The sequence below is a fragment of the Triturus cristatus genome, chromosome 4_1 (genome assembly GCF_964204655.1).
Source record: "Triturus cristatus chromosome 4_1, aTriCri1.1, whole genome shotgun sequence".
NCBI classification, from domain to species: Eukaryota; Metazoa; Chordata; class Amphibia; order Caudata; family Salamandridae; genus Triturus; species Triturus cristatus.
Window position 1 is genome coordinate 1,005,221,160 of NC_140585.1, and position 21,646 is coordinate 1,005,242,805.

A 21,646-nucleotide genomic window follows, 5' to 3' on the forward strand; every position below is an offset into this window, starting at 1 on the left:
ACATCACTTGCACTTCTTGACCCTTTCTACTTCCTCCATTTGCTGCCTTCTCCTCAATACTCGTTCTCTCACCAGACACACCACCAAAGTCTGGGACCTCCTGTATGACCTCACACCAGACCTGCTCTCCTGTCCGAAACCTGACTGTTCTCACTTCCGCCGCCGGCATCACCACTGCAATCCCACCAGGATACAAGATCGTAAGACAGGACAAAGAGACCCGGAGGAGGACTTGAACACATACACTACGCACCATCGCCGCAAACACCACCAATAGCATGGAACACCTAAACTACACACCACCAACAACTTAACCCTGAGCAGCACCCTCATCTATCGACCTCCCGGACCACGCGCCAATTTCACCAGCTCATATGCTCATACCACACCTCCACAGAATTACCCCCATTAAATCTACGCAACAAGACTGGATAAAGATCCCATAAGAAACCTAAGCCTCAGAGCTCCAAGATCACCTCCCACAACACCACAACTGCCAAAAGCAAGTTGATATACAGAAGAACCCGGAGTCCCCAAAGGCCACTGCAAGCGACTCGAACGTCGAACACAAATGGACGCTGAACCATGACGATGTGGATAAGAGTACCTACAGGTCTGCTCTCAGACGATGCAAACACAAGGAGGTGATGGACACTCACCCCCAGTCATGGATCTGGGTTGAATCTATCATAGGTATTTAGCTCACTTCCCCCCAGTTCAGACCCAGCCATGTGCAAATCAGACTTGACCCTGTTCCTCATGGGAACAGTCCAGCCAAACTGCCTAATCAGGTCTTTTCTGGACCGGAAACATGCATCCTGGGACTGGTTTCAGGGTGACACCCATCATCAGCTAGGCTAGCTTTAATCCAGTGGCAAAGTGAGCAAGGGACCCACGTCTGGGCATACCCTGCCAACTTAGGGCAAACAAAGCAAATACAAGTAGATGATGGACGGAGTGGTGAAACCTTTCAGACACTCATCCCCAGTCACAGATCTGGGTTGAATCGATCATCGTTCTTTAGCTCACTTCACCACTCCAGTTCAGACCCAGTCATATGCAAATCAGACTTGACCCTGTTCCTCATGGGAACAGTCCAGCCCGAACTGCCAAGCCAGGTGTTCCCTGGACTGGAAACAAGCATCCTGGGACCGGTTTCAGGGTATCACCCCACATAAGCCTTGCTAGCTTGAATCCAGTGGCAAAGTGAGCAAGGGACCCAGGTCTTGGCACACTGTGCTGGGTCCAAACTGGAATGGCGTGGCAAGCAAAAGATTGATGGATTAAACCCGGGTCTATGACCAGGGGGAAATGTCTGACAATGTTCACCATTCCGTCCATCATCTTTTTGTGTTGCATTTTTACCTTAAGTGGGAATGGTATGCCCAGGCATTGGTCCCATGCTTGCTACGGCACCGGTTTCAAGGTAGCCTGGCTGATGAGGGGTGAAGCCCCGAAACCGGTCCCAGGATGCATGTTTTCCGGTCCAAGGAGGACCAGGCCTGGCAGTTCGGGCTGGACTCTTCCCATGGGCCACAGGATCAAGGCTGACTTTCATATGGCTGGGTCCAAACTGGAATGGCGTAGTGAGCTGAATAACGATGGATTAAACCCAGAGCTGTGACTGGGGGTGAATGTTTGACAATGTTCAACATTTCGATCATCTTTTTGTGTTGCAGATCTCAGACGATACCATCAGCAAATCGGAGTTTCCCAAAAAAACTCTCTGACCAACCATATCTAAAACAGCACCAAGGAAACTGTGAATGGCTTTTCCTCTCTGGCAGCATTCCCACGTGAGCTATCCCCTCACAGGACCTTTGCACGCAGCTGTCCTTTTTCAGAGGCAAGATCAACAACATCTATAGCAACTTCGAACTCCAGCTAGATCAATTTACCCTCTCAGCCCTTTTGCTCATTGAGACCAACCCACAGAAAATCACTTTGACTGCCTGGCCCACCATCACCACATATAAAATCTCATCTATCATGCAGCCCATACACTCTGGAGCACCCTGTGACGCCTGTCCTCACCTTATCTTTCCCAAAGGACTTCACCCCATGAAAACCGCCCTAACCCCAATACAGAATGACTTGGTCAACACAGCCAACTTCTCTGAAGCATAGAAGCACACCAGCGTACTCCTACTCCTAAAGAAGGCCCCAGCAGATCCAAAAATGTCAGGCAACCACCAACCTCCCTGGTACCCTTCTCAGCAAACGTCATGGAGAAAATCATATTTAGTGACTAGCTGCTCACCTCAATGACAATCCCTCCTCGACACCACCCAATATGGTTTCAAGTCTAACCACAGTACCGAGACCACACGCACCAATGCCACAGATATTGTGCTAATTATGGATTGAGGAAACACAGCTGCCTTTATCCTACTAGACCTATTCTTCGCCTTGAACACAGTCTCCCACCCCATCCTCATTCAATGCCTTCATGAAGCTGTCATGCAAGGCCCTGTGCTCTGCTGGAATTACTCCTTCTTAACAGTTCGCACCCAGTAAGTTAGCCTGACTTCTTTTGCCTGGGTCTCAAGGATCATCACTCACCTCACTTCAACATCTATGTAACCTCACTCACCAGCATCATCCTCACCCACAGAATCAATGTCCTCTCCTATGCAGATGACATCAATTTCATCCTCTCCCTTTCCGACAAAACACCAAGCATCCAAACAAATTTCACTTCCTGTGTGTCCAAAATCACCACCTGGATGAAAACCATCTGCCTAAGACTCACCATGCACAAAATGGAAGTTGTCCTCTTTGGTAGAGACCCATCCCTATGGAACTTGCATGGTGGCTAGACAAACTCTTACCCACACCCACTTGGTTAAGCAAGCTGAAAACCAGAGCATAATGATTGGCGACCAACCCTTCAGGACCAGCTCTCTGCTGGATAGTAGCCGTGAGGAAGACATTTTAGTATCACTGAAAAATAAACATGTAGATTTGGTTTTAGACTCCTACACCACTATAAAACAACCATATATCTTTTCGATTTGTAAGCCTATGTGAAAAAAATGAAATGTTTAAGATTTAAGATTAATGTATACTAAAGTCTCCCAATTTGAAGGACCAGGAAATGTTACCTGCTCCGGAGTATCTGGATGTAGGCTATATGGCTAAAAGGAAGAATCAATGGGTCATGTAATCGGTCTGTGCCCAAACCTTTGGGACATTTGGAAGAAGTATCTATGGAAACATTTTAGAGAACTAAACGTGAGGATAATAAAAGAGGCTGTAAAATTTTGTTTAAATGCTCACAGCAATTCATGTATTAGTATCTTATGAAATTTCTTGATCAAACATATTTTAACCTTTGCTATAACTATCTGGTATTTTTATAATTGTATTGTATTCAAACTTTTATAAAGGAGAGACCTTTTAATGGGAAATATCAGTATTTTAATGTACCAGTGTTAGACCTCGCATATCTTGGCGTGATTATCCCTGACTTTTCACCTCTATCACCTTTGCATTTTGATGCTTTGGGTACTTTGCCACTGCTGATCAGTGTCAAAGTACAGGAGTTCCCTATGTAAAAAGTATGGTGATTGGTTAGCCATGATTGGCATGTCTGCCTTTTTTTTTCTTCAGAGTTTTATATAGCGCAAACTTGACCCGAATCCAATCAGGTATCAGAGCGCTTTATATTGCACCAGTTACGTTACATTAGGACACACATTCATTCTTTGTTAGGCACGGGGAGATTAAGTGATTTGTCCAGAATCACAGGATGTTCAGCGTCATTACCGAGACTCAAACCCAGTTTCCCAGGTCCGAGGTCGAGCGCCCTAGCCGTTAGGCCAACTCCTCTCTCCCTTACTAGTAAAAGTCCCTAGTGATGTGCACAGTGTGTGAAAGAGCTAGTAATGCAAGGGCGCGCAGAGAAGGGAACTCAGGCCTTCAGTGTAGGGCCTGCGCGCAGAATGCTAAATTAGCATGTTGTCCTGACAAGTGCAACCACTTGTCAGGCCTGACTTTCCATTTTACATATACATGGGACACCCCTGTGGTAGGTCTCAGGTAACCCCTGGGCAGGGTGCATTGTAGGTAAAAGGCAGAACATAAACTGAGGTGTGTGTTATGTTCTGGCATTGAAAACCTCCCCATTTCGTTTTTCACTGCTGAAAGCCCATTCTGCCCATAGGACAGAATGGGGGAGGCTGGGTGTTGTGTTTGGTAGCCTAGTTTCCTGTCAGTTTATAATGGAGAGGTGAAGTTTGGTATGTGTGAACTCAGTGTCATAATACATCTTTCTGTCAAGGTGGTTTTGTCACTGTGTGTTTGTAAACCACTCTTTTAGAAAGTGGCTGAGTTTTGTGTTCTGAGCCTTTCTGTGTGTTTCTGAAATGTGGATTGTCTGTCTGGAAGCAATAGTGAGAGGAGCTGGGAGAGTTCTTGACCCAGGGAGGGGTTGAGATAGCACCAGGCTGCCCTGCATCTGGAGAGTAGGGGGAGGAAAAGCCCGGGAGGTGAAAAGGCCTGGGCTGGTGCTGTAAACCAATTTACCCATCTCCTGCAGAGTGATTAAGGATCCATACCCCCAGTATCAAAGAGAGAGAGGTGACACTGGGAGGGAGACACCCAGAACTGATTTAGGGAGGGGTCAGGGACCCCTGAGCACAGAGTAACTTCAAAGTCGTTGAGGGGTAGAACTATGAGAGCTGAAACTAATGAACGTTGGAATGAAACAGATATGGATTGAGACTGAAAAGGCTTGGACCCATTCTGTGGTCAGGAAGAACCTCTGCTAAAAAAGGAATAACTGAAGAGACTGTGGTGGATACACCAATCCTTGCTTCGTGATCTGGGACTGGTGTGCAGTTTGCTGTTCTAACTAAGGCAGAGGCTGTTGGGGCTGTGCTTGGAGGCACTGGGTCCCCCTGCTTGAAGAAGACTGTGCTGTGTCTTGTAACCCCAAGGGCCCGAGGTGAGCTGGCTCCCTGTTTGGAAATACAGGATCATAAAAGTTTCCAGAGAAGTTCCAAGCAACGCGGTGTGTGCGTATTCTGTGCCGCTTGAGACCCTTAGAAGATGTGCCTTGTGATCGTGGGCACGCAGGAGTAAGCTAAGTCTGAGATGCGCAGTGTGCATGTCGTGGTGCAGGCCAAGACGTTGGTGAGGAGCGTCTGGTCGTGGTGTGCACAGGGAGACCAAGCAAATCTCGGACGTGCAAGGGTGCGTGTCGTGGTGCAGCCCAGGTGTCGGTGAGTAGCGCCTGGGCCTCGTAGGCACCCAAAGAAGAAGTGAGTCTCCAACGTGCATGGGTGCATGTTGTGGTGCAGCCAGGGCGTTGGGGAGGAGCGCCTGGACATCGTGTGCACTGGGAGAAGAGGTGAGACTCGGACGCGCAAGAGTGCGTGTCGTGGTGCAGCCAGGGTATTATGGAAGAGCGCCTGGACATCATGTGCACCGTGAGAAGAGGCGAGGCTCGAACGCGCAGGGTGCGTGTTAAGGTGCAAGCAGAGTGTTGGTGAAGAGCGCCGGATCATCGTGAGCACCAGAGAAGAGGCAAGTCTCGAGGGCACGGTGTGCGTGTCGAAGTGCAACCGGAGGTGCTGGTGAAGAGTGCCAGGTTAGGCTGTGCACTGAACTGAAGTAAAGTCTCCACTGTGCTGAGGGCAGGTCTCGGTGTGGACTGAGACCTCCAGAGTGAGGGCCAAGTCATCGGGGCCCTCGGAGTCCATCAGTAGCTGTCCGTACACCACGGAAGAGCGGAGCCGCCATCCCGAGTCCGCCAAAGCCCGTGACAGAGTTCTGGATCAAGGCCCAAGTCGCTGACCTCGGGGAGGGGAATGGGATCGCGCGCCCCCAGGTAACATGGATCAACACCTGGGGTGGGGTGCGGGCCCGGAGGGACACGCTCTTGGTTTCCAGCTCAGTCAGCTGCGCGAGCTGTTGCTTCGGCTTGGATCCCGGCCCATGCTGACCCAGGACGGGGCAGTACTGGGGCTGGAGTGGGAAGCAGTGCTTTGCGTCTCATCATTTGATCCATAACGGGGACACTTTTACTGGAGCACGTAAAACTGTCGTATTACACTTTGCATTGTCTGAACTATCGAACTATCTTATGATGCCTGACCTCACTTGTGCCTAACGAACTTCATACTCTGTGCGCTACGCACTGCGTTATTTCTTCCTTGCATCTTATTTGATCGTAACGTGGCGCATTGTATGATTTTGTCAGTGCACAGTATCTGAGTATAACGTGGCGCAGTGTATTAATTCTTAATTGCACCTTACAGGATTGTAGCGTAACGCATTGCTTTGTTTCTTCCTGGTACAGGGCATGCTGGTGGTGATACGCATTGCATTATTCCTTCAATTGCAAAGTACATGACTGTGGCGCTACGTATGGCATTATTTCTCTGTTGCACAGTATAAGAGAATATCGTTACGCATTGCAGAATCTTTTCCTTTTGCAACGTGTGTGTTTCTAGCAATACGACTGGTCTAAGCTTTTGGGAAACGGTTAGCGAAGAGCTCAACTGTTGGTTAGACGCAGTGGTTGGGATTAAAACCTACCAACCCACCGGGAAGAATACTAACCATTCTTATATGTTGATTTTGTATCGTGTGGTCGTATTGTATAATTTCTTATATAAAGATTATACTAATTTTCTCAATACTCGTGTGGAGTCTATTTGTGATGACATCATGGGGTTATTGTGAGCGTGTTTGCACATACTGAACACACGTGCCTTGGAGATAAGCTTGGCTGCTCGTGCCAAGCTAGTAAGGGGATGAGCAGGGCTATCTCAGACGGTGTCCTTACTTAGCCTAACGTTGAAGCGAGGGGTCGAGGGAGCACACCTCCAGCATTTGGTGGCGGCGGTAAGCGACAGCGACCTCCACTTCCAACAACCAGGTTTTATTGTAATCTGCAAGATATACAATAAAGTTATTTTAAAAACTCTCCATGACCACCCAAGTGCATGCAGTCTCCACCTCCTGTATCCACACCCTCAAAATGCTCAAGAAAAGTTTCAAGTGGCTCCCAGTCAACACATGCATTACCAGCAAGTTGGACTACTGCAACGCCCTCTATGTTGGGATCAACACCCAACTGGCCAGGAGGTTCCTAACCATTGTGGAGTAGGCATACCATTCCATAGAACATTTTGCATTCCAGTTCCCACCACCTGACCTGACTAGAAGCAGACACACCTTTGTTAAACTGAGGGCAGCTGGACAGATGTTGGTGCTAAACCTTGTCTATACCCTTAATTTTAGTAAGGTAAGATTTCTGGCATATATATTCAGACCACTCATCAAATTTGGTAAGTCTGGAACCATGATGGGTTTATTTGGAACATCAACATTGATCCGTTATTGGACCGGACCAGAACCATAGACAAATGCAATGCATTTCAAAGGGCTGTGTTACGAGATGTCCTATAAAACCAATTTTCTTGATTTGTGATGGGTCACACACCCCTTGGACAAAGATTACACTTTCCTTTCACCAGTCAATGTGACATTGTCCTGCATTGACTACTTTATAATCAAGGATCTTCTACTCTGTCAACCTGCTTTGAAATTCTATGTGGAGGAGTATATGATTACTCCCCGGTCTTGCTACATATCACAGTGAGCCATGCTGTGCTCCCCACACAGAGTTGTTGTGTTCTGAATGCACATGTTCAATTCTACAAAAATTGAGACATCGAGCACTATTCAACTCAGATGCTGGGTTTGTGCACTCCTGAGGCGGAAGCCGGGAGTCCAGCTGCCTGCGCGCTTTGGAAAAAGTAACCTGTCTCATTATTTTTAAATTGTGTGTTTGTTCTTATTTTTAACACAAAATTATACTTTGGAAAGCGATTCCTATTTACCTATTGCTGTTCAGGCTGTCGCATTTGGGGGCAGAGTAAACCACGACAGGGCACGCTCTTTTGCTGTGTTTTCGGGTACGGGCGGACATCTTGGAGGGATTTGGTGGTGCACTAGTGGCTGGTTTCCTCTCTCTATTTCAGAGGATGCAGACGCGGACACGCCACACTGGGTTTGTGCACTCCTGAGGCGGAAGCCGGGAGTCCAGCTGCCTGCGCGCTTTGGAAAAAGTAACCTGTCTCATTATTTTTAAATTGTGTGTTTGTTCTTATTTTTAAAACAAAATTATACTTTGGAAAGCGATCCCTATTTACCTGTTGCTGTTCAGGCTGTCGCATTTGGGGGCAGAGTAAACCACGACAGGGCACGCTCTTTTGCGGTGTTTTCGTGTACAGGCGGACATCTTGGAGGGATTTGGTGTGGCGCACTAGTGGCTGGTTTTCTCTCTCTATATCAGAGGATGCCGACGCGGACGCGCCACACTGGGTTTGTGCATTCCTGAGGCGGAAGCCGGGAGTCCAGCTGCCTGCGCACTTTGGAAAAAGTAACCTGTCTCATTATTTTTAAATTGTGTGTTTGTTCTTATTTTTAAAACAAAATTATACTTTGGAAAGCGATCCCTATTTACCTGTTGCTGTTCAGGCTGTCGCATTTGGGGGCAGAGTAAACCACGACAGGGCACGCTCTTTTGCTGTGTTTTCGGTACGGGCGGACATCTTGGAGAGATTTGGTGTGGCGCACTAGTGGCTGGTTTCCTCTCTCTATATCAGAGGATGCAGACGCGGACGCGCCACACTGGGTTTGTGCACTCCTGAGGCGGAAGCCGGGAGTCCAGCTGCCTGCGCGCTTTGGAAAAAGTAACCTGTCTCATTATTTTTAAATTGTGTGTTTGTTCTTATTTTTAAAACAAAATTATACTTTGGAAAGCGATCCCTATTTACCTGTTGCTGTTCAGGCTGTCGCATTTGGGGGCAGAGTAAACCACGACAGGGCACGCTCTTTTGCTGTGTTTTCGGGTACGGGCGGACATCTTGGAGGGATTTGGTGTGGCGCACTAGTGGCTGGTTTCCTCTCTCTATATCAGAGGATGCAGACGCGCAGCGGACGCGCTCAGCGGCCGCGCCAAAGGCAAGCCCATCTGCGCCCTAACGCGCCCTAACGCGACCAGTGGCCAGAAACGCTGCCTCTCCCAGGACCTATGCCCCCGTAGTTAGCTACTCAGCGGAGGCTCTTCGTCAAATTAACAAGCGAGCACAAGTAAATAAATGTCCTTTTAACAACTGTTTTCAGTCCAACCTCTCCATGCTGGAGGGCCCAGCTTCCTGCTACAACTGTAAATTCCAAATGAGTATAGTTGAGGTAGCCTCCACCCTCCCGGAAGATACAGGAAAATTAGGAACTATGTCCCATAGAAACATTCTATGTAATGTTAGGTCGTTAGCAAAACACCCCTTTGAAATATGGGACATGATGACACTCCATGACCCCACCTTGTGTTTCTTTACTGAAACTTGGCTAGGCCCCTCAAACAAGGCGATGATTACTCTGGCGATTCCAGAGATTTACAAATTTATTCACCTGGACCGGGGAAATAAAAAAGGAGGAGGCATTGCCATTGCATTTAAAAAAGACCTGGAGGTAAAATGGGTTTCCCCAGTATGCAATGACAACTTAGAATTAGGTATTTTTAAATTTGTGGCTTCCTCGTCCGACACCTGGTATGGAGCCGTAGTATATCGACCTCCAGGAGCAAAGGGAAATTTTGTAGACATGCTAGTAGAATACCTGGCACTTCAGGTATTATCAGCAAAAATCTTCCTCTTGTTGGGAGATTTTAACTTTCACGGGGAAAAAGTAGATGACCCAGAAGTAACTAAATTACTTGCCTCTCTCAAACTCATAGGCCTCACTCAAAGAATAATAGGTCCTACCCATAATGCGGGGCATCTATTGAACCTTGTATTTTCCAACTCTGACTGGATTCAATGTGACCTTCCGGACCCTCTCCCTTGGACTGACCATTATATGATTACGATCCACATAGCCCGCCTGGCCGAATCCTGTGTAACGCGGCCCATCAAACAACCCCAAACCCTACGTAGGAGGTGGGACAATCTCTCTCCGGTGGCTTTCAGTGAGATCTTCTCTCTTGACCAACCCAACCATACTATAGATATCAGTAAACAATTGGAGACTTTTAATACTACGTTGGAAGGAGTTTTCGACGCAGTTATTCCTAAACAATTAATGAAGTCTGCGCCTCGGAGAGGTTCGACCCCATGGTTCTCAGGTGAATTGAAGTTAGAAAGGGCTACCTGTCGGCGTTTGGAAAGGAGATGGCGCACCGACAAGTCAGAGGAAAACAGAGCACTGTATAAGAAGGCTTTGTGTAAATACCATCTGAATTTAAAAGTAGCTAGACAGCAATACATTATTAGCCAAATTGACAATGCGAGTAACTCCCAGAAAACACTATTTAGCATTGTCTGGGATTTTGTCTCCCCAAAAGCCTGTAGACAGACGCCCCATGAATCCCAGGAGCTATGTGATTCCTTGGCTTCTTATTTTCGGGAAAAAATATTGAATATTTATGTCAATTTTCCCTCCCCTACCAACACCCCCGGGGCTTTTTCCCAATCTTTCCAGAATCAAACTCACATGGAAATATGTTCCCTAAACTGTTTTAAATTAGTTACAGTTGAGGAGGTTGTTAAAGCTCTTTCGGGGAGTAAATCTGGATCACCATGGGATGTTTGTCCACCCAAAACCATGGCAGCACTGGCCCCGAGTTGTGCCCCCGTAATCCGAGACTTATTCAATAACTCCATCATCTCGGGCACCATTCCGACCGCCTGGAAAGAGGCGGTTGTTCGTCCCATATTGAAAAAAGTATCGGCAGACCCTCTGGTCTTGGGTAACTATCGTCCCATCTCCCTGCTACCACTTCGAGGTAAAATCCTGGAAAGCTTCATCAACCGACAGTTAAGTTCGTATCTAGAGGAAAACCACCTTTTGGATCCTTCACAGTCTGGTTTCCGTCCTGGCTTCAGCACAGAGACTGCTGTGTTGGCCGTAACAGACTCACTCAGATTAACTGTCGATAGAGGAGGCTCAGCTATTCTGATCCTCCTTGATCTCTCCGCAGCTTTCAACACTATTTCACACTCAAAGCTGTTGGAGAGACTCCAGGACTGTGGCATAAAAGGGTCAGCCCTGAAATGGCTAGGACTGTACTTATTGGGAAGAACCCAAACTGTTATGTTGGGACCGTATGTCTCTCGTAAAATGCTGTTGGATAGGTGAGTTCCGCAAGGTTCTTGCCTGAGCCCCACTCTTTTCAATCTATATATGGCTCCTTTGGCTCAAATAGTCGAGCATCTGGGTTTTGAAATTATATCATATGCGGATGACACCCAGCTTATGTTTAACATCGGACCCTACCCAGAACTCGACAAACTCCGTTTTGCTTCTGGAATGCTTGCCATCTTCGACTGGATGTCAAGCAATTGCCTCCAGCTCAATCCAGGAAAAACAGAGGTTATGCTTTTAGGCAAAGCCAAAAATAGCTGGTCGGACGACTGGTGGCCTGGTCAACTCGGTCACCCCCCCATTCCTAAACAGTCTGTAAAGAATCTCAGGGTCCAATTAGATCAGGCTCTGTCCATGAAAGATCAGGTAGCAACAACAACCAGCTCCTGCTATTATGGATTAAGGTTGCTTAGGAAATTTTTTCCCTACCTGCCCATGTCTCAGCGCAGAACCCTAGTCCAGGCGATGGTTGTTAGCCGCTTAGACTATGGGAATGCCTTGCTGGCGGAAGTTAGTCAAATCCATCTGGCAAAACTTCAGGTTATTCAGAACACAGCAGCACGGCTTGTTTTGAACCGTCCTCCAGGATCAGCGTCAATACCTCTGTTGAGGCAACTGCACTGGTTAAATATTAGAAACAGATCCGTTTTTAAGATCTGCTGCCTGACCTATAATGCCTTGAGGGGAAGAGGTCCTCTCTACCTTCGTAAGAAATTAGTCAAATATTCTCCAGACAGGAAACTCAGATCCAGCACTTTGGACCTCCTTCAAGTTCCCAGAATTCGTCTCACGCGCACGGGAGGGAGAGCTTTCGCATATCTAGCCCCGAGCTATTGGAACAAGCTTCCTATAGCGGTTCGTAAAAACCCGTCACTGACTACCTTTAGGAAGCAATTAAAAACTTTCCTGTTCTAACTTTTTTCATTAGGAGCTAGTATCTTCCTTTCCCTCAGTCTTGCCTTCTCCCAGTTAGCGCCTTGATGCCCCAGGGTGAGTTGTGCGCTCTATAAGGAACCCCTAACATAACATAACATAACATAACATGCTTTGGGCAAAGTGACCTGATCTGAGATGCATATGGGCAAGCTGCTAATACACCTTTCAAAACATCACTGAGGCGGTCCTATCCTTCTACGAGAAATTATATGGTTCATCCTTGGGAGAAAAAAAAGCACCATCAGAGGAGGTAATACTGAACAGCCTTAATTTACTCTCACTAATTGATGATGGACGGCACCACTGAACAGTGATATTACACTTAAATTCAATAAGGCCATATCGGGTTTACCCATTTGCTGGTCGCCTGGGGAAGAAGGTTTTCCTTGCAAATTCTTTTTATCATGCAAAACCCAGCTAGCCCCATGTTACATGAGTCCTTTAGGGAGGCGAAGGCCTAGCTGAAATAGAACATTAATTGTAATTGCATTTATATAGCGCTTGCTACCCCTGACAAGGCGTGAAAATGCTTTCTCAGTGGGTAGCACGCTACTCCTCAGCCCAAAAAGGTTTAGTGGAGACATAAGTATAGGGGAATATGAAATCAATTTGAGTGGTGGACATGCAAGTTTGCTATTTGTATTGAAAAAGGATAGTGGAGGGAAGGATTTGCATTTACATTGCGCTTTCTACCCCTGATGAGATGTGGAAGCGCTTTTTAGCGGGTAGCAATCTACTCCGGAACCCAAAAAGGATTAGTGGTGAATTAATATAAGGAAATATGAAATTATGTTACTTGGGTATCCTGTTAAAATGGGGCCTTAACAATGTCCTCCCACTACTGCCTAAGATAGGCTGTCTTCGAGAGATGGCCTCAGCTCCACCCCTTTCCATGGGGTGGGGCGCTAACTATTAAGATAGTGGTGGCACAGAGGTTTAACTATGTATTTGGGATGTTACCCATTACAATCAAGAAATTACTGATTACTCGCATTGACATTAAGTCCTTAGTATTCGGGTGGGGTGATTGTTGGGTCTCGAGGTAGACGCTAAAACCTAGTAAATTATATGCTCATACGGAATCCGTGTATCTGTAAATGCTCCATATGGGCACCTACTACCTTGCTAATCATCTTACACAAATACATTGTGGTAGTTTTTCTGAGTAAAAGTCTCTCTGGGACTGACATGCAATACCAGTTGTGATTCATTCTTTCAATCAAATAGTCAGTTTTCATTTTTCACATGTTAACCAATCTCCAGTTTATCAGTCGACATACACCTGACTGCAATTTTTTACTTTGAAAGTATGTTGGACTGAGGCACTGATGAGTACATAATTGCTTGTCGTAAATTTTTGGGCTGCCTCTTTTCATCCCATATGCCCACTATCATAAAGCACTGCCACCAGCTACCTCTTTTTCCTCTTAAGTATCACTTGTGTTATTCATTAACAGCCTTTTACGCCAAAATAAAATAAGACATAAAATATATGCAAAGTACAAACTCTTTAATGCATTACTGTTGTGCTTTCCGACCTTTATTCTAGATATTGGCTGAAGTCGAGGAAGAAGATAACCGAGATTCGCAGCCGTTTTCTTCTGATCCATGTGTTATCAACATCCCCCAAGATAATGACTTTGTTATTTCTGAGTTTCCTGAGTCGAACACACTGGGTAACTATTGTCATTATTCGTACAAAAATAGCTAGGCATTACTGATTTATAATGTCATTTCTGCACTGTTTTTCTGTTTGTGACGGAGTTGCATATCCTAGCTTTAATAGCCCTTCCTTTCAGAAGTTGCACGTTTAACAAAGCACCTATTAACTCACAACTGCAGATTTCAGTAACCTAGATCCTCGTGTCCCAATGCATTATGAACATTAAAGTTTTGTATTGTAGTATTTTCATCTTTAGTCATGATCACTGTCTTCATGCAGGATTCCGCAACTTTTTAATAAATATATTAAAAAAATACTGATAAGTAATCGAGCCTTATTTAAATACTTATAAATAGGAGGTTGTATTTGCTGAATTGAATTTGATTTTCTTTACAAAATTGCACAATTACTCTTGAAAACAGTACAACATAAAAACTAAGAACCAGCATCATTCTCAATGTTATAGAATTTTGATGTCAAAATCTATGATGTCTCTGTTGAGAAGCACTGCTCCAACACTTTCACCATCAAAGCATGCCGCAGCGGTGACTCCGAAATCATTCTAAATTGTCGATGTCGAAACACTCAATGTTGATGGTGATTGGGGAGAATATATGAGCAAGGGGACAGAGCTGGGAAATTGCTGGCATGGCTAGACAAGAGGGATCAAGCAAACCGACTGGTTGTAGCACTGATGACAGATAAAGGAGTGTCACTTTCCCATACACAGTTGATAGCAAAGGAGTTAGCCAACCATTACAAGCGAAAATATGATTCTCATACTACCCTTCCCAAGGAAGAGTCAGCAGCTCTACTGTCAGAAATGACATTGCCAACACTGTCGGAGGAAGATAACACCCTATTAGAGAGCGACCTCACCAGTGACGAGGTGGCGCAAGCCATCTCAGGGTTACAGTCCGGAAAGGCGATGGGTCCTAACAGTCTACTGTTAGAGCTTTATAAATTAAAACCAGATAAAATAGCCCCATATCTTAACATGTACGAGGCATGCCAAGAGGCGGGTAGGGCCCCCCAAGACTAACGACTGGCAGCGTTAGTGATTATACACAAGGAAGGAAAGCTCATTTCATTATTGAACGCAGAAGCTAAAATACTATCAAAACTGTTAGCCACACGTCTGGTTGGAGTTATTACCAAATAGGTCCACCCCGACCAATCAAGATTTATGCCAGCCAGAAACACCTCTATAAATCTCTGTCAATTGCATAGGGTGATGGGACAAATTGAAATCCTGAGGGAGCATGCAGTGGTAATGGCATTAGACGCCACCATGTCATTTGACACAATCGAATGGTCCTACCTCTTTGCCGTACTGGGAAGGCTGGGGTTCGGCCCCAACTTCATCAGCTGGATAAAACTACTATATACCGAACCACTGGCACAATTAGTGGTCAATAACAAAAAGTCTGATACCTTCATTCTCAAAAGGGGGACGAGACAGGGATGTCTCCTGTCCTCATTACTCTTCGCACTAACACTGGAACCCTTGGCGACCTGGATTCGCAAAGATCCAATAATAAGGGGCTTGCGGTGGTCGGCAGGGTGGGAAGACCGCATCTCCCTCTATGCTGACGATATATCATTATATCTGGCATCGCCATAGGCTTCAATTCATAGGGGCCTTAACATATTTACCAATTTTGGTAAATATTCAGGATACACAATCATTTGGACTAAATCGCTGATCTTTGTGTTAAGGGGGAAGTTTACGCCTCTTCCTAGAGGATGCACAGTAACGAAAGCGACAGATGGCTTAAGGTACCTCAGAATCTACATCACCAAAGATCCAAAATTATTCTATATACATAATCTTCTGCCGCCGCTGCAGGAACTTAAAATTATGTGGAACATTGGAAGGCTCTTCCGATATTCCTATTAGGAAGTGCCGCACTATTCAAAATGATGTGCTTGCCCCTCTTTTTGTCTGTCCTGCATAACTCTCCACATCCAGTCTCATCGAAAAACTTCGCGGAGGTGGAGACTGAACAACGGACGCTGTTATGGGCGACGGTGAGACCCAGACATCTTGCTCACAAAGTTAGTGAGGGGGTGGTACAACGGCAGAATAGGACTCCCGGACATCAAGAAATATTACTGGGCAGCTCAGTTGGTAGCCATTAACCAGTGTACGTATCGGCCGGCATCACGATGACCCAGGGTATCAAATGGATAGGTGGCTGTTACCGGGAGGATCCTATGCTAGGGCACTCTATTCTAAACCTGCAAAGCTGTGCTTAACTGGGCCCGCAGCATACTCGGTCCAGGTGTGGCATACAGTACACAAGAGCTTGAGATGGGCTAAGAAACTTACACTAGCCACCCTTCTATGGGACTCAGAGCAATTGGGTACTCTGAGGAAGACGAAGGGATTTGATAAATCCATTCAATTCATTCAATTCAATTCTTTATTTCGGTTATAATAACCATAAAAGAGTACCGTACAATAAAAAACAATCATTATGACAAAGTGCAGCATTTCTTGTGGGTACAAATAATCCATACATAAATACAATATACAATATAAAATTTTTTTAAAATATTAATTTATACACACTGTTGGTTTACCAACCTTTTAAAGTAGGAATTAAAAAGTTTTTGTAAAAAATTTTTAAGAACCAGGCTTAGTGAAGATACCATTACATTTTTTTACCATTCCTTTTCCTAATTATCGCAACACTAAATAAAAAACGACTCAGACTAAATACTATCCTCTGTGATGAGTCGCCCTTAAATATTCTTTCCCCGTCCTGGACACGACAAAGACCCAAGTTTAGACAAATAGGTTTGATCCATTTTATCCTTGGCCGCATATATGCAGGGCATATAAAAAGAACATGGGTCTCATCCTCCTTTGCCTCCATATTGCACAATTTGCACAGGTCAGATTTATTATTATTATTATTGGGCGCCCATTTTGATGTTCTAGAACTGAGTTGCAAAATACCATAGCGATACTTTAAATACAATGATTTAGCCAAAGGGGGTTCAATTTCATCCATATAATTTTCGAATTTGCTTTCACATTTAAAATTTAAAAATTTAAGTGTCAGTGGTCCAAGTTTGGGGTTATGTAAAACAGAGTTATTAATATAGTCCCAATATGTGTCCTTCAACAATTTTTTAGAGGAATTGATTAGTGAATCCGGATCTGTCCAAAAGTTGCGTAAGCCCAGCTTTGTGAACCAGTTTTCAATATACGCTAACCAGCCAACTGAGTAGCATTCTTTATTTGGATTATTTCCTTCAGTGCGTCTCTGTAGTCTGCAAGCTCATCAGTTGACCACAGGCGCACCCAGTACAGTAATGGGCGTAAATGAGCTTGATCGTCCAAGTGACGTATTTTCAAATCCCAGAATAACTGGACAAGAGGGGTACAGCCCGGGATCGCTAAGATTTGATAAATCAGACAGCATAGGTTTGTCTCAAATAGGGGACCTATAGAAGAGAGGGGAGCTGATACCTTTTTCGCAACTACAGCAAGAGTACAAACTAGCGAATACAGAATAATTTAGGTATCTGCCGGTACGGCATGCCCTACAGGCAAATATCCCATTGGTAGGAACGCTCCCAGAGGCATCGCCATTGGAAGATCGGCTCCTTGATTAATATATGTCCAAAAAATCAATATCACTGACATACCGTAAAATAGTTAATCATGCCCTAGATCCCTTCACGGAACTTCGTAGAAAATGGGAAAATGATCTGACGGACTTAGAGGAGGAAGACTGGCCAGAGGCATTGGCTTCATCTAAGGAAGTCGCAATATCATCCAAACTAAAATTAGGGCATAGAATATATCTAGCTGGACCGACATTGGTAAAGATGGGGTACGGGGTAGGCACTCACTGTAGAAGACAATGCGGACAGGAAAACACATTCCTACATATACTTTTGGAATGCACCCACATTAATAAGTATTGGGGAAACATATTGCACTGTATGGAAGAAACCTTGGTACTAAGCTTGGCCCTCGAGGCCAAAAGATGTTTGTTGAATATTTGGGAGCCTTCTGACTTAAACCCTTCTGTGCTCATGATGGCCGGGAGCCGTCATGACACACAATGGGTGTGTGCTTATGACGGCTCCCGGCCGTCATGAGCACACGTCCTGGAAATCCCTCTGGTACGGGCACCAGAGGGATTCCCTTTACACATAAAGAGCCTCGGGAGCTGGGGAAGAGCTTCCCCAGCTCCCGAGGCCCCCCTGTTTCAGTGAAATGACATTGCGCTGACGTCATTTCACTGAAACCGAAACTGAAAAGAGCCTTTAGGCTCATTTCAGTTTCACTTTCTATGTGCTCGGTGGCTATCTCAGCCCCCTGAGCACGTAGAAAGACGGGAGAGGTATTGTTGGAAAGGGGAGCAGGGATCCACCCACTAGACACCAGGGAGGGGGGGAGCATCCCCCTGGGCAAGGGCCTTTGCTCCCCCTATTACATTTGGCACTATTGAGTCTTTTTGCCACCCCTGGAGGGCAGATGGGGGCAGTAGCCCCCAATCTGCCCCCCCGGGGGAGCAAAAAGTCTACTAGACGCATTGGATTTTTTTACATATAAAAATATGGGTGGGGGCTGCCCAAAACGGGCACCCCCGCCACATTACAGCCTTTCTGCCCCCCTGGGGGCAGGTGGGGGCAGTAGCCCCCAATCTGCCCCACGGGGGGCAGAAAGCCCACTAAATGCCAGGGAATTTTTTTGCCACATTTGTTTTTAGGGTGGGGTCTGCCCGAAACGGGCACGCCAATGCCTCCACCCCCCTGCCACCATTACAGCCAATCTAGCCCTCTCTGGGGGGCAGATGGGGGCAGTAGCCCCCAATCTGCCCCCCGGGGGGAAGGGGAGAAATCCCACTCGGCGCCAGGGATTTTTTTTTATTCATGTCCGGGTGGGGGCTGCCCAAAATGGGCATGACAATACCCCCACACTCCCCCCAGAGAAATTCCAGTCTTTCTGCCTCCTCGGGGGGACAGATGGGGGCAGTGGCCCCTGATCTGCCCCCCCGGGGGGCAGAAACCCACTAGGCGCCAGCGATTACGCTGGCTTTTTTTATGTGTGGGGTGGGGGCTGCCCAAAATGGGCATACCAGTGCCCCCACCTCCCCCACAAGAAATAGCCACAGTCTTTCTGCCCCCCTTGGGGCATATCGGGGCAAACTCCCCATCCCCCCATTCCACCCCAGGGCGGCAGAAAGCCCACTAGGCACAGACCTCTTTTTAGCAATGTGCCTGCCTGTGGATTTTGGGCCCTAGCACAGCTGGCACATAGGGAAACTTAGCAAACCTATACATTTTTGGAAACTAGACACCTAGGGGAATGTAGGATGGGGTGACTTGACTGGCTCTCACCAGGTTCTGTTACCCAGAATCCCTTGCAAACCTAAACATTTGTCAAGAAAAACAAATTTTCCTCACATTTCTGTGTTGGAAAGTTCTGGAATCTGCGTGGATCCACAAAATTCCACCCACTCCGCGTTCCCCAAGGTCTTCTGAGAAAAATGATACCTCACTTGTGTGGGTAAGCCTAGTGCCCGCGACAGGAAATGACCCAAAACGCAACGTGGACACACCACATTTTCACAGTGAAAACTGGCCCTTTTTTTTGCAAAGTGCCAAGCTGTCGATTTTGAAACCTAGCTCTGCCGGCACCTAGGGAAATCTAGCAAACCTATACATTTTTGAAAGCTAGACATCCAGGGAAATCCAGGATGGGGTGACTTGTCTGGCTCTCACCAGGTTCTGTTACCCAGAGTCCCTTGCAAACCTAAAAATTTGTAAAAAAAAAAAAACACATTTTCCTCACATTTCTGTGTTGGAAAGTTCTGGAATCTGTGTGGATCCAAAAAATTCCACCCACTCCACGTTCCCCAAAGTCTTCCGAGAACAATGGTACCTCACTTGTGTGGGTGGTTGAAGTACCCGCGACAGGCAAGGGCCCAAAACCTATTGAGGCGACATCAAAATTACCTATCACAAAACAACCTGGTTTATCAAGGGGGGTCACATGGGTTTTTGGCCCCGTGCTCGGGGGCCATCTAGGAAAACCTACCAAACACACATTTCTGAAAACTAGACACCCCGGGGAGTCCAGCAAGGTATGGCTTGCGTGGGTACCCCAACATTTCTCTACCCACAATTCCCTGCAAACCTCAAATTTAGCTTAAACACTTTTTTCTCAAATTTCTGTGTGGGAAAGTTCTGGAATCTGCGTGGATCCACAAATTTCCTACCACCCAGCGTTCCACCAGGTCTCCCGATAAAAATGATACCTCACTTGCGTGGGTGGGTCAAGTACCCGCGACAGGTAATGGCCCAAAACCTATTGATGCAACATCAAAATTACCTATCACAAAACAACCTGGTTTTGCAAGGAGGGTCACCTGGGTTTTTGGCCCCGGGCTCGGCGACCATCTTGGTAAGCTATCAAACCCACACATTTCTGAAAACTAGACACCAGGGAGAGTCCAGCGAGGTATGGCTTGCTAGGGTCCCCCAACATTTTCCTACCCAGAATGACCTGCAAACCTCAAAATTAGCTGAAAAAAACAAATTTTCCACATATTTTTGTGGGGAATGACTGTGCCGGCACAGCATTCCCCTTAGTCTCCTGAGTAAAATGATACCTCACTTATGTGGGTGGGGCAAGGGCCTCTGACTGGGAAGAGCCCAAAACATAGGGAATAAGTGTGGCACCGCGGCCAAGGCGACTGACTTTGGAATCTAGGGATCACGGTTCGATCCCCGGCGCCGGTGGCAGATTAGCCCAGCACCATGTGACTCTGGGCAATAGCTTGCTTAATCTTCCCGACGGCCCCCAGCGCCTAGAGACCCATATGGGTGATTGTTCGCGCTTTACAAATGTGGATTATTATTATAAGGGTATAGCACCGAGAATTCTAAGTGCTAAATTTTTTTTAAAATACGTTTTTAGCCAATTCTGCATTGGACACCCACACAAGTGAGGTAAAATTTTACTCGGGACACTAAGGAGAACGCTGTGGGGTAGGACATTTGTGCCGGCACGGTGATTCCACACAAATATATGTGGAAAATGTGTTTTTTCAGCTAAATTTGAGCTGTGCAGGGTATTCTGGGTAGGGAAACGTTGGGGGATCCACGCAAGCCATACCTCATTGGAGTCCCCAGGGTGTCTAGTTTTCAGAAATGTGTGGGTTTGGTAGGTTTCCCTAGATGGCGGCCGAGGACGGGGCCAAAAAAACAGGTGCCCCCCCCCCCCCCAAAACTAGGTAGTTTTGTAATATGGTAATTTTGAAGTCTCCACGGTACGATTTGGGCCATTTCCTGTTGCAGCCACTACACCTACCCACACAAGTGAGGCACCATTTTTATCGGGAGACCTGGGGGAACGCTGGGTGGTAGGAAATTTGCATCAGCCTGGTGATCCTACAACTTTCCCACACAGAAATGTGAGAAAAAATATATTGAATTTTTCAACAAAATTAGAGGTTTGCAGGGGATTCTGGGTAGGGAAATTTTGGGGGACCCAAGCAAGCCATACCTTGCTGGACTCGCCTGGATGTCTAGTTTTCAGAAATGTGTGGATTTGGTAGGTTTCCCGAGATGGTTGCCGAGCCCGGGGCCAAAAACTCATGGGACCCCCCTTGCAAAACCAGGTTGTTTTGTGATAGGTAATTTTGTTGTTGCCTCAATAGGTTTTGGGCCCTTGCCTGACGCGGGTACTTGACCCACCCACGCGAGTGAGGTATCATTTTTATCGGGAGACCTGGTGGAATGCTGGGTGGTAGGAAATTTGTGGATCCACGCAGATTCCAGAACTTTCCCACACAGAAATTTGAGAAAAAAGTGTTTTTTTAGCTAAATTTGAGGTTTGCAGGGAATTCTGGGTAGGGA

General features: G+C 46.3%; 1 protein-coding gene across 1 annotated transcript in view; it reads left to right on the plus strand.

Moving 5' to 3' along the window:
- Window positions 1-21,646, plus strand: part of LRRIQ1 (leucine rich repeats and IQ motif containing 1) — a 1,142,626-nt gene that overhangs the window by 110,474 nt on the left and 1,010,506 nt on the right. Inside the window, exon 4 of the mRNA XM_085653925.1 lies at window positions 13,646-13,772. Coding sequence (XP_085510051.1) covers window positions 13,646-13,772 — 127 coding nt within the window. The remainder of the gene's footprint in view (window positions 1-13,645; window positions 13,773-21,646) is intronic.